This window comes from Oreochromis niloticus, unplaced genomic scaffold (genome assembly GCF_001858045.2).
Source record: "Oreochromis niloticus isolate F11D_XX unplaced genomic scaffold, O_niloticus_UMD_NMBU tig00008656_pilon, whole genome shotgun sequence".
In the NCBI taxonomy this organism is placed as follows: Eukaryota; Metazoa; Chordata; class Actinopteri; order Cichliformes; family Cichlidae; genus Oreochromis; species Oreochromis niloticus.
Genome location: NW_020329340.1, coordinates 1 through 13,425, shown reverse-complemented (window position 1 = coordinate 13,425; position 13,425 = coordinate 1). Strand labels below are relative to the sequence as shown.

Genomic DNA, 13,425 nt, shown 5'->3' with positions numbered 1-13,425 from the left:
GCAAATGCACGAGTTATTAATTAGTCAGTCTTATTTACAGTGTGTGCTCCATGTTTCCAGAATTCTCCATGGTTAACATTTTGAAGGTTACTCCAGGAGCATGTCTACAGCATGTCATCATTGAAGGTAATCAGTCTTTTTTTTGTTTTTGATGAGGACTAGAAAATTTATTTATTTAATCTGAAAACTTGTATACCAGCCTGCCTCTCGTTCCCTGTTACTGTATGTGTGCTCATATACATTTTAGGTGCCGTAAAACCAGCTAGAAGGCCTCTCATTAGTTGGTACAACAAAGACAATGTTGGCATGCTGCACAAATTCATGGTGAAAGAACCCAGGCTGTTGTGGAACGGACTTTTACGTACATGGTGAGAACATCATTAGAGCAAGCTGAAATTCCAGTACATCTAACATTTTCTCCTTGTTATCACATGTGCAAACTGTTCCTCACGTTACCTTTGCAGGACAGTAGTGATGCGTCGCGAACGAAACAGCTCTTAGAGCCGGCTCTTTGAAGTTACACGGTAGTTACAGTCGCAGTAGCACAGGAACAGAGCAGGAGGGAGAGAGAGAGAAAGAGAGCCAGGGGCAAGAACAAGAGACAACCTCATCACATCAGAAAGGTATAGTAATCATCCACGACTATTTTCATTTACGGATGATAAAGGATTCAGAAAGTTTATTCATGCAGTGAATCCTATATATGCAATTCCAAGCAGGAAAACACTCTCCACAAAAATCCCAGGCCTATATGACAGAGAATGTGCATCTTCTTTTTGTTTTGCATATTTTAATTTATATTTTATTGTGTTGTGGTTTGCAGTGTTTTGTGTTGTTTCACTTTAACTTTGTTTAAAAGGAAAAGCTGAAAATTTAAATAGTTAAAAGTTGAAGTGTAAATAGTTGTTTTTTGTACTTTATAATTTATTTATTACATTTTATGTAGCGTGAATAAATAAAAGTATATTTATGGTGACCCTTAGAGACAAAACACAGCCGAAAGAGCCGGTTCTCTATAAAGAGCCGGAATTCCCATCACTACAGGACAGATAATAAATGACTCTTGCATGAGAAACTAGAGGCGGTGCCCTTTTTATTAGAGGGACTGGATAATACCGAAATCAGAGTCCTGTCGCCTTTACCGGCCGCTGGTCTGGACAAGGAGGTCACATATGAGAAGTTTCACCAGGTCAGTCACAGTTTGGGTGACCTCGTTGGACAGTACTTTACTGGGGAGAAGCCAAAAGGTCAACTGGAGATCGAGGGAATTCTCAAAGTAAGTCATTATATTCAAACTTGAATGAATTAGTGTTCACTTCATAAAGCCTAATTTACTGCCAATATTAATGTCAAGAGATTTATTCTAAAGACACTTCTTCAGCTAAGTCTAAGGGTAGAAACACACACAGACGCTGTGTTTTTCACTTGTATACAAGGGCGGTCACAGAACGCTCACAACAGAGTGGGGGCCCTGTGATCAGCGCTCTGTTCTTGCACTTGTCTTTATTTATATGCAAAAATAATACAACAGTGAATACGTCTATTCATAGGCAGAGGAAAGTTAGTGCGTAGGGAGTGAAGATAAGAGCGGTTTAGGTGTATGCATGTGTGTTGTGGGATACAGAAGGACACGGCCTCTCTTCTTGTTAGGGAGCGTCAGATAAGAGTGTCCAGCTCTCCTCTTCCTGGCAGGAGTGAAATAATAACAGCTTGTTCAGCTGTGAGAAAGAATTTATAAAACAGTCCTGTAGTGGACAACAGTCTAAGTCATCAAAAGGTCAACATACAGTATTCTATCATATGCAAACTTATATCATTAAAAGCTTATACTGACTACTAAGTACAACTCTCCGTTGACATTCCCTCCTGTTGTCAGTATAACTTTGAAGTGAGATATCAGTATGTAACATCTTGTTGTACATTTTCTGTCACATCATCATTAATCACACAAAGTCTTCATGCTCCAACAGGTCGGGGTCATCATCATCATTTGTCACGGCTATGTATGCAGCAACAGTGGAAACAATTATACGGTTAATCATGAGTTTCAGACATGGCAGTATACATGTTATAAAAACACAAAATAAAAGTAAAAATACAAAAAGGGATAAATAGAATAAATAAGAATAAGAATACAAAGGAATTGCAAGTATTTCAAGTATTTCAAGTATTGAAGTCTATTGCACCGTTGGTTTTTAACAAAAAGTATTGCACAGTGAAAAGGCAGTAGTAGTCTTTTTAGCAGTCACTTGTATTATTTACATAGTCCTGAGTTTGAGCCTGCTGGATCTGTCTCAAGGCGTTCAGGGCGTCAGTCATGTTTGATGAGTGTACATTGTCTGATGTGTGTGTGTGTCATTTCTCACTCAATCAACAAGTGCACGTCTGTGCAGGTGTGTGTTTCTCTTCATTCTGAGTCAGTGTGTGTAGATGTGTATGTTTGTGTATGTTGGCGTGTTTATCACTTTCCTGTTCTGGTGTTTTGGGTAAACCACGGCCTGAAGCGTGCCCTGGGGTCCTGCCCTCCTCCTTTTCAGTCCGGTTGCGACCATTGCTGCTGCTGCTGCTGCTGCTCAAAGTTCAGTCTGTCCTGGTTTTGGCCCCAATTGGGGCAGTCCTTTCTTCTTCTGTGTTTTGTCCATTCTGAGGTGCCTTTTGACCTCAGTTGCTCCTCCTGTCTCTGGAACGCCCTTTCTTCTGCTGCCCGATCATCCGTGTTGGTCCATCACTGTCCTGCACAGTGTTAAATGCAAAGTTATCAAGGTCAGCATTCTTTTGCTCGGCCTTACTTTTCATTCGGGCTTAATGGGCGTCTCGTCACAGCTCTGTCAGCTGAAGCTGTCTGGAAATCTCCCCCGTGTAGTGAAACGGGCCTTGAATTTAACGTTCTCCGTCTCTGCTGCATGAGATCGCTTTCCTGTAGCACTGTTGACATTTTTAGATTGTTGTTATGGGTCCAGCTGCTGCAGTATTTGGTCAGGGTCAGGGTCAGAGATGGTAGAGGGGAGAGCAGGAGTCCAGGTCAGCCTCGGCTTTCCGGGCTGGCAAAGCAGCCTGTAATCAAACATAAAGAGAAAAAACAAAAACAAAACAAAAACAGACGAACAGGAAAATGATGTTGTATTGGCTGTGTTATTCAGAGAGGGGAGAAACACCGGGCCAGGCCCTGTGTCAGCCTTCTCTCCCCCCTTTTTTTGTGTTTTTCTCACCATATAATCAACTCATAACCCACCAAGTTGACAGGACAACACAGGTACATGGTAAAATTCGTAAGATCATGTTTAAAAGCACAAAAAGAGAATTTCCCTTCCTTCAGTAATCACTTGTATGATTCAATCAGCAGAAAACATCTCACAATTTGACTCTTAACCACTAATTTTGTTGTTTCATCACTGGTTGGTCATACCAGTGTCGTTCTTTTTGAAGTTGTTGTCCTGCAACCCAGAGAGTTTATTTGTTAGTAGTGGATAAACTTCAGCATTTGATAACAAAACTATTAAGTTTTCCCTGTTTTAACACTAATGAGAGATATAGGCGCATGCATAGTGTGTGCTGTAGTGTAAGCTGTTCTTCATTGCATGTATGTGTATTAGTAGCTTGCATGCAAGGCCTCTGGGACTGTTTCACCCAAAAGAGCATTTTCTCAACAGTTGCCTTTCACTCGCGTGTGTTAAGAAAGGCAAATGTGCTTGAAGCAGTTGTGAGATTATTATGCTGTTATATATTACATTATACCTATAATCAAAATGAGTGAATCATGATACTGCTGTAGGCCACATCATACTTCTGAGTTAAAAGAATGTGAAAATCATTAGATTTATTAGATAGGTTTGTATTATCCTATGCTGCTGATTTATTGTGAGTGAGTTACACTGTTTCATGACATTTCATACTGCCGAGTTATGAAAAGAATATTGTATTCAGAGAGTAGGGGCCTCTCTCTCTCTTTTTTTCTTTGTGATAGTAAAGAGAACAGAGCACATGCCACGGGAGCGTCACCCCCACCCTTGGTGGAAGCAGAAAAACAGGGAGCCAAGGTCATAACTCAGGCTCACTAAGAGTTAGAAAGAATATGAATGCTTAGTTTGTGGCTGTGGCGCATTTTATATAGCTTCTTTTCTTTGTTTAGTAGCTTTCTGCCTTCACCTGAGGGTGTGCCCTAAGCATGTGACTTCAAGTCTCCATAATTGGAGTTTATTTATATGTTGCAGTATTAGCCTGCTTCAACACTTAAGCAAAACATCACTCTTTGTTTTATTATTATTATTATTGTTGTTATAAATTCTCCTTTCTCAAAAACTGAAAATGAAATTGTAGTTGTTCTTTGCTGAGAAACACAACCCCCCCCCCCTTTTTTTTTTCAAAACAAAAATTACATTTCAAAACAAAAAACAGACAACCCAGCTCTCAGCTGGCTCTGGACTTATCATCATCAAGGACACATGGTGAGAGCTACTTCAGAAGTTACAGTACTCATCACTCAAGCAACATTTCAAAAAAGAAAAGAAACAAAAAACAAAACTCAGCACACTGCACAGAGAACAACAACAAGACACAACTGAAGATGTTGTTCTTGTTTGTTCTCCCTGAATTTTAGAATAAAGTTATTACATCTGCATTAGTAAATCATATGCCTAATCATTATGTGCCACTGTGATCCACAAGTATGATCACAGATTTATTCATTTTTCAACCCCACAAAACAAAAAACAAAACAAAACAAAAAACAAGTTACCAATGGCTTGAACGCTTTACACACGAGTCAGGATGCAAAAAGGCTGCTGCCAAAAACAAATCAGAAGCGTGAGGGAAAAAAACTGAGCCCACAGACAGCTTCATGTTTGAGCTTTAATAGCTGTTTCCCTCCCCCTGATGTGTTCCTATGCAGCTCCTGCTCTAAAAAATGTGTAACCTGCTCATCAGCTTAGCAGTGACCATATATTTAATTCAGCTTCTCAATTGTGTAGCTTTAGCTGTTGTATACAGGGTTTTTAGTTGTTAGTATAGGTGTGCTCTATATTTCAGCAATGTCTCATCTAGGATGACAGGTTTTCGAGCAGGTCAAGTGCCTCTATGCACTTAAGTAGTTTACATATTTTCTTTATTTTCTTCATTTCATATGTCATTATACTGAATTTGAGCAACCTTAAGCTTGATGCAGACTACTTTTAACAATTATCCACCTCACATCATAGCTGACTGAGGTGCCTCTTCATATTAATATTATGTTATTATTAATGTTATTATCTTTTTATATAACAGCAATAGTATATTACAATATTTTATTTATATTTTATTTGTGTCCACCAAGGGCTGAGGGTGAGCTGCAGTCTCACCCCTTCCCAAGCTGGAGACATTTTCCTTTTCACACACTTTCCTTGGCTGAACAATGACACAACCTTAATATACCTCATGCATCTCTCTATTTCATTTAATATGTGTTTGTGTGAGTTATGTATTTTCTTTCATTCTATTCAGTCTGGGCACAGTCTTCATCCTAACTATGTTTCATTGTTAATACCAGTTTACAGGTTGTTATCCTTGCTTTTATTAGTTTGAATACAGTAGAGATAAGCTCTAATTCAATTTAACCTTTTGCTTATTCCACTTTATTCCTCTTGTATTTATATGTATTCAGTTGGGTCTGTATCCAGCCCTTTTTAAACTTTGATCTCTAATCTTTTACTTGACGAGGGATTATTATATTCTTCCTAGTCTGAACTGCTTCTTTGTTTCTTACAGTCACGTACAAAATGTCCCTCTTTTCCACACCTCCAGCATGTAGTACTAAAACCACTGCTTGGTGTGTGTCTAGGCCTGCCTCTACCCCCTACTCCTGCCCTGTGCATTCCTCTCCCTTTCTTTTGGATTATTGTTTGGTTTGTTGTTTTTCTAAACATTCCTCATCAGGTGTTAATTTTGCTTGTTTATTCCCCATTGTCAAAGATTTTGCTGGGCTGTCACTGGCACGCTTGACTTCAGAGTGGTTGCTGATACGCCCTTCTACTTCACTTCTAAAAAATGAAGCGGTATCAGTTTTACGAGATAAAACTCAACCGTTCTCATTTGTCACCAGTACGTGAGCCTCAGCAAAGAAAACAAATAAAATAGAAGTAGTTCAGCAGCGTATTGTGCTGTAAAATCAACTTACTTCTAGACACATACACACATACACACAGATAGACATTTGCGCGCTAATTTGTCACGAAGTATTTAACAGCTACCTCTGAAACTGGTCTAAACTTAGTTCCTTTGGCCTGTTGGCAAACTTAACCTATTTTATCATTTTATTTTACGCGTTTCTTAAAACCTTCGCAGCCGTTTTATATATCAAAAATAGTGTTTCTCACCCTCAGACGTCTCACTGGTGGTTCGGATCGTCAGACTGAATCCCACCGCCGTGGACCAGACTAAAAACACCGGCCTGGACCCGAATTTAAACGTTCCAGGGCTTTCGGCCTCGTCTAAGAGGGCTGTGCACAGACTTCGGTGCTGGCTCCCACGGCGTCAGGAATCAGTGCTGGATCCTGGAACAGAGTCACAGATAACAGTTCTGATGTTTCTGCCCCGGCTACGAAGGACCAAAATAAATGTCAAGAGATTTATTCTAAAGACACTTCTTCAGCTAAGTCTAAGGGTAGAAACACACACAGACGCTGTGTTTTTCACTTGTATACAAGGGCGGTCACAGAACGCTCACAACAGAGTGGGGGCCCTGTGATCAGCGCTCTGTTCTTGCACTTGTCTTTATTTATATGCAAAAATAATACAACAGTGAATACGTCTATTCATAGGCAGAGGAAAGTTAGTGCGTAGGGAGTGAAGATAAGAGCGGTTTAGGTGTATGCATGTGTGTTGTGGGATACAGAAGGACACGGCCTCTCTTCTTGTTAGGGAGCGTCAGATAAGAGTGTCCAGCTCTCCTCTTCCTGGCAGGAGTGAAATAATAACAGCTTGTTCAGCTGTGAGAAAGAATTTATAAAACAGTCCTGTAGTGGACAACAGTCTAAGTCATCAAAAGGTCAACATACAGTATTCTATCATATGCAAACTTATATCATTAAAAGCTTATACTGACTACTAAGTACAACTCTCCGTTGACAATTAATAATTTATTCTTTTTGATAAGTGACACACCTTTGTTCCAGGTGGGGACAAATATTACGGGTGTAGGCGAGTTGAAGCTGGACACAGATGGCACTCTGAGTCTTCGACCCCCTTCTAACGGTTCACAGTACTTCCTGACCCCAGTGGACTTCGACGCCACACAAGGAGAGAATGAGAACTTTTTGGTGGAAAGTGTAGGTCATTATTTCTGCTTTGGCAGGGGCAGCAATCAATTTCTGGGCCAGGTTACGCTACTACCGCCACCTTGAGGCTCACAGGGAGCAGGAAAGAAAGGAATTTAACAGACTGCTGGCTGAAGCCGCAAGACAGCAAAATAATGTACCAGGACAGGACAACCTTCAAGGCGTGGCCATGTGTGTTATTTGCCTCAATCAGCCCTGTATCTGTGTCTTGTTGGACTGTGGACACGTGTGCTGCTGCCACACCTGCTACCAGGCTCTGCCACAGCAATATTGCCCTATTTGTAGACAGAGGATTGTAAGAGTGCTACCTCTGTATCAAGTCTGACGTAGCTGTGGAAGCAGGTCACCTCAGTAGAAGCTTCGAGTCTAAACTGCTACACTTATTAAATCAAAAATTAAATGTGAGTCATGTTGTGAAAACATTTTGTCCATAACGGAGATTTGTTGTGGGAAATATGGGAATATAAAACAAGTGGAAAAATGTGTAAACTTGTGCAATACAGATGTTTGTTTTGCTGAGTGCTCATGTGCCTTGTTTTAGCATTTTCTACTGAGTGATGGTACTTTAAAGTAAATGGACTGATTCTTTTATAGTGCTTTCCTGCCCTGCCTGAGCACTCAAAGCACTTTACACAACTTCCCTCATTCACCGGTTCAAGGAAGCATTTTTTGCTGGGATTTTAACTGGGACAGCAGCCTTAATCCCTCTGAAGACTGATGACCCAAGCTTTGAAGAAACAGTTGGTGCTACCAGCCAGCTTACACAGACAAATGCACATCTGACTACAGCTCCTGGAATTGATTGCCTGTACAAATATATCAATACAGTGGTCGGAAAGATAGAAAATACTTCAACAAGTGCTGGGAGCATAGAAAACTGTTCTAGCTGTTCAAAAAACAAGGATACGTGGATGCTCAAATCTTCACAATGTACAAACAAAAAAGACTGTGCACTGTGCAGACTGTGGAAACCATTGTGAAATTTACCTTCTTGCTGTTGCTGCTAAATTGCTACTGTAGCCAAAATCCTCTGTCACCTTCAGAAATATCTATTAGAAGAGATTTTTCCTGAAAGCCAGTGTGGCTTCCAGTCTTTCACCCACTGTGGACATGGTCAAAGGAGTTCACCTCTCATCCGAGAAGCTTCTTCAGTTCTAAGGTCAAATGGCCGAGGTCCATCTGACCTCAGGAATTCACATGACAAGGTGGGGCCAGGTTTCACAATGGGCTCACCTGAAACCCTGGCTGATTAGGTCCCACACCCGCTCTCACACCTTGGCGCATGTGATTAGAGGATCACCAGGGGGTCCTTTGTCCCTCATTGGGGGGATACTCCCACTGGGTTTAAATCTGGGACTCTCGGCCATTTGACCTTAGAACTGAAGAAGCTTCTCGGATGAGAGGTGAAACGTCTTCAAGCAACTTAAAGAAGTCCAGACGCTTTTCTTTGCAAACTCCTTTAACTACGATGACCTGGATGACTGAGAACCTTCACAGACACACTGTGGACATGATCGTTATACTAGTACGACTGCAAGAACAGTGCATTGAATAACATTTTTGTTGATTTTATAAACACTTTGGACGCAGTAGTCAGAGCGCTGTACGGTTGCCGGATATCTTTGAATCACCAGACAAATACAAGCAACTGGTTCTTCTAGTTATCAGCAAGCATCAGCCCAGACACATGGCCACTGAAATTCCTGGACCGCAAATAAAAATCTCTTAAACTCATGTTTTCTTAAAAATAAAATATAGAAAACAAGTAAAATGTTTAAACTAAGACATTTTACTATTTCATTAGAATAGAATAGAATAGAATAGAATAGAATTCAACTTTATTGTCATTGCACATGTCACAGGTACAGGGCAACGAAATGCAGTTTGCATCCATCCAGAAAGTGCTTTAGTCGTGATATAGATATATTACAATATAAATTAGCAATAATAGAGATGTGTAAGTATATTACAGAAATGGGTCTATTATGGTATGTTATAATGTACACAGTGTGAAGTATGTTATGAATATTCTATAACTATAAGTATGTACAGGCTGTAGTGAGTACAAGCTATGTACAGGCTATGAACAGGATATAAATATGAAATAAAAACTATACAGAAATCTGAGAAATACAGTTATACAGAATGTGAACTATGTAAGTTATAAACAGTTGTGGGATTAAAAATTATCGTATGTACAGAATGATTATCTACACAGAACTATACAGTAGTGGTAAAGTGCTAGTGGTTGTGGGTGTGTGTATGTTCAGTCCATGAGTTTAACGTGGGTCAGATGTCAGGAGGCAGAGTTCAGGAGTCTGACAGCTGTGGGGAAGAAGCTGTTCCGGTACCTGGTGGTCTTAGTCCGGAGGCTCCTGTAGCGCCTCCCAGAGGGCAGGAGGGTGAAGAGTCTATGTGATGGGTGACTGGGGTCTCTGATGATTTTCCCAGCCCTTTTCAGACACCGCTTCCTGTAGATGTCCTTTATGGCAGGAAGTGGTGCTCCGGCGATGCGCTGGGCAGTTTTCACGACCCTCTGCAACGCCTTCCGGTCCGAGGCAGAGCAGTTCCCGTACCAGACTGTTATACAGTTGGTCAGGATGCTCTCGATGGTGCAGCGATAGAAGTTCACCAGGATGTCTGAGGACAGGTGGTTCTTCCTCAGAGTCCTCAAGAAGAAGAGGCGCTGGTGAGCCTTCTTGACCAGCTTGGAGCAGTTGGTCGTCCAGGTGAGATCCTCGGAGATGTGGACTCCCAGGAACTTGAAGCTGCTCACACGCTCCACAGCCGTCCCTTAATGTGGATGGGTGGATGTGGGTCAGCATTCCTCCTGTAGTCCACGATGAGCTCCTTAGTCTTCTCGGTGTTAAGCAGCAGGTTGTTTGTGTCGCACCACTCAGCCAGACGATCCACCTCCTCCCTGTAGGCGGCCTCGTCGTTGTCACTGATGAGGCCAATCACCGTGGTGTCATCTGCAAACTTAATGATGGTGTTGGAACCATCAGCAGGTCTGCAGTCGTGGGTGAAGAGGGAGTAGAGGAAAGGGCTCATCACACAGCCTTGTGGTACACCGGTGTTCATTGTGATTGTTGATGAGCAGCGGTTATCCAGTCGGACATGTTGGGGGCGGTTGGTCAGGAAGTCCAGTAACCATTTGCAGATGAGGGAACTGATGCCCAGGTCTGTCAGTTTCCTGATGAGTTGTGAGGGTGGATTGTGTTGAATGCTGAACTGAAGTCTATAAACAGCATTCTGGCGTAGGTGTTGTTGTTGTCCAGGTGTGAGAGGACAGAGTGCAGTGCGATGGACACTGCATCCTCTGTGCTCCTGTTCTGGCGGTATGCAAATTGGTGGGGGTCCAGGGTGGGGGGGAGACAGGATTTGAAGTGTGCTAAGACCAGCTGCTCTAAGCACTTAGTGATGATGGGGGTGAGGGCTACTGGGCGGTAGTCAATGAGGCTAGATGGGTTGGAGTTTTTGGGTATCGGGACGATGGAGGTGGATTTGAAGCAGGCCGGTACCACAGCGTGGGCCAAGGACAGGTTGAATATGTCTGTCAGGACTCCTGCAAGCTCCCCAGAACACGCTCTGAGAACACGCCCGGGGATACCATCAGGACCTGCAGCTTGTGGACATTGATCCTGCTCAGCACCGCTCCTACATCGGTGGGGGAGAGAGTCAGAGGTTGGTGGTCTGGCGTCATGTCTGTTATGGTTGTGGTTGTGGGGTTGCCTCGCTCAAAACGAGCATAAAAGTTGTGAGCTCGTTGAGGAAGGAGGCATCAGAGGATGTGGGGGAGGGTTTGGTGGTCCTGTAGTCTGTAATGGTCTGGAGTGGCAAGGACCTTAAAAGCAAAGCTCCAAGGTGATATAATTGTAATATCAAAATGTCCCCATGAGCAATATGGTTTAAGCATCCTTGCCACATGCGTATTAAAAATATTAGGTAACTTTCATTTTAATGGCAGCAACACATCTAAGAAAACATTTGGTGGATCATGTAATTAAAAGTATGATTTAAAAAAAAAAAAAAAAAGACAGTTGAGGATCTGGAATCCTATATCAGACAAGAACGGGACAAAATTCCTCTCCAAACGTCCAGCAGCTGGTCTCCTCAGTTCCAGAACATTTACAGGCTGTTGTTAAAAAGAGGGTACGATACACAGTGGTAAACATAGCCCTGATCCAATTCGCTTAAGATCTTTTTTGCTCGTATGATATATTTATCTTCTGTTGTGGTTTATAGTTTCATTTGGTTATATCTACATTTTATACAGTGCAAAGCTTTTTTGGAAATGGGGTTGTTTGCATATTTGTGTCTCTGTCTGGTTCTTTGAAGTTATAATTTACAGCCTTTGTCAAAGAGAAATATTGTTTTAGGAATAATTGGGGCTTTGGGACACTATTGTACTGTTAGTTAATTGTCATATAGAGAATGGACTATCCTGGGGTTTTGTGTAAAATCTATGGTGCCATATTTTAGTTGACTTGTGAGGGCCAACAGACCTGAATAAAAATGAGCAAAACAAATCAGATAGGTCAAATGTAATTATTTGAGGGTTCGATGTTTATTTCACATTATTAAGAACAGTATAACAATGCCTGTTACTTAAAAGCAAAGCTCCAAGGTGATATAATTGCAATATCAAAATGTCCCCATGAGCAATATGGTTTTAAGCATTCTTTTTGCAGATGACTGAAAGAAATGGTTGTGCAAATTACGAAAAATATTCAGAAACTTGTGGTTTTAAGGAGTTTCTTTTCACATATGATCCAGTTCTTATATTTAGAACTGTGCTTTGCATTGTTAGAATGCATAATGTTGTGACTACTGATGCTTTAAGACCTCCATAAATTTCAGTGGGTTAAAGGTCGCTTGACACTAGAAGAATGTCAGTATTAGTCAGCACTCCAACTAACCTTAGATTAGCAAGCAGCATGTCTGCATATGCTGCTATGTCTCAGCCCACTCCAAGTTTGGTCTTTTTCCGTCCTGAGAGATTATTAAGTCACTACTTTCAAGTCGGTTAACTTAAACAATCCCATGAGTATTAAGATCTATCCTAAAAACCCCTCTTAACCCAATATGAACAAACCAACATATGAGAAATGTGTACTGCAATTGCAGTCTGGACTGCTAAGTGAGAGAGAAATCTTAATGGCCATCAACTTCTGTTGCTGAAGCCACATGGTTCCTCTTTGTATGAACTGCTAGAGCATGTGACTGATAACACAAGCAGAGCTACAGACAAACCAAAACTATTAGCCATATGTTGTATACATACAGAACAATGTGCAATCAGATAAACTGCTCTGGCTACACTTCAGAGAATAAACAGTAAAACTTAAATGTATGTTTCTGTCTGAACAAACACTATTACAGTACGTAAATCAGGAGGCTGCTACTGATATGTTTATCTGCATGATTTTGCATATCATGTACAATCATAACAAAACACCCACCCAATGTCTGCACTGGCGCATCAAAACATAAATTGAATGGGAGCCGGTGTTCTGACAAAACGTCATACCTTGTCAAAACATCCTACCGTAGAGTAAATTTATGGTCTAGTCTATCAATCCATGCTACCTTATCAAAATATGCTACCTTACGTGGTTAATGGCTCCATCGTACATATCTATAGGTAGGATGTTCAGATGGCCAAATCACACTATTGAAACATGCTTACTGCTTGGATTTATTTAGGTAGGATGTTCAGATGGCCAAATCACACTATGAAAACTACTGCTTGGATTTATTTAGGTAGGATGTTCAGGTGGCCAAATCACACTATCAAAACATGCTTCCTGCTTGGATTTATTTAGGTAGGATGTTCAGGTGGCCAAATCACACTATCAAAACATGCTTCCTGCTTGGATTTATTTAGGTAGGATGTTCAGGTGGCCAAATCACACTATCAAACATGCTTCCTGCTTGGATTTATTTAGGTAGGAGTTCAGTGGCCAAATCACACTATTAAAACTACTGCTTGGATTTATTTAGGTAGGATGTCAGGTGGCCAAATCACACTATTAAAACATCCTTACTGCTTGGATTATTTAGGTAGGATGTCAGGTGGCCAAATCACACTATTAAAATGTGCTTCAAGCTTGGA

The 13,425-nt window shown here is 41.3% G+C and overlaps 1 protein-coding gene across 1 annotated transcript; it reads left to right on the top strand.

The window, feature by feature from the left end:
• Positions 1-475: 475 nt before the first annotated feature.
• Positions 476-8,502, top strand: LOC109198261 (mitochondrial ubiquitin ligase activator of nfkb 1-A-like; the record flags this gene model as incomplete). The annotated part of the gene is made up of 3 exons (XM_019353810.2): positions 476-623; positions 1,101-1,276; positions 7,149-8,502. Coding segments are annotated over 3 exons (552 nt in total), but the record flags the coding sequence as incomplete, so codon positions are not given.
• Positions 8,503-13,425: the final 4,923 nt, after the last annotated feature.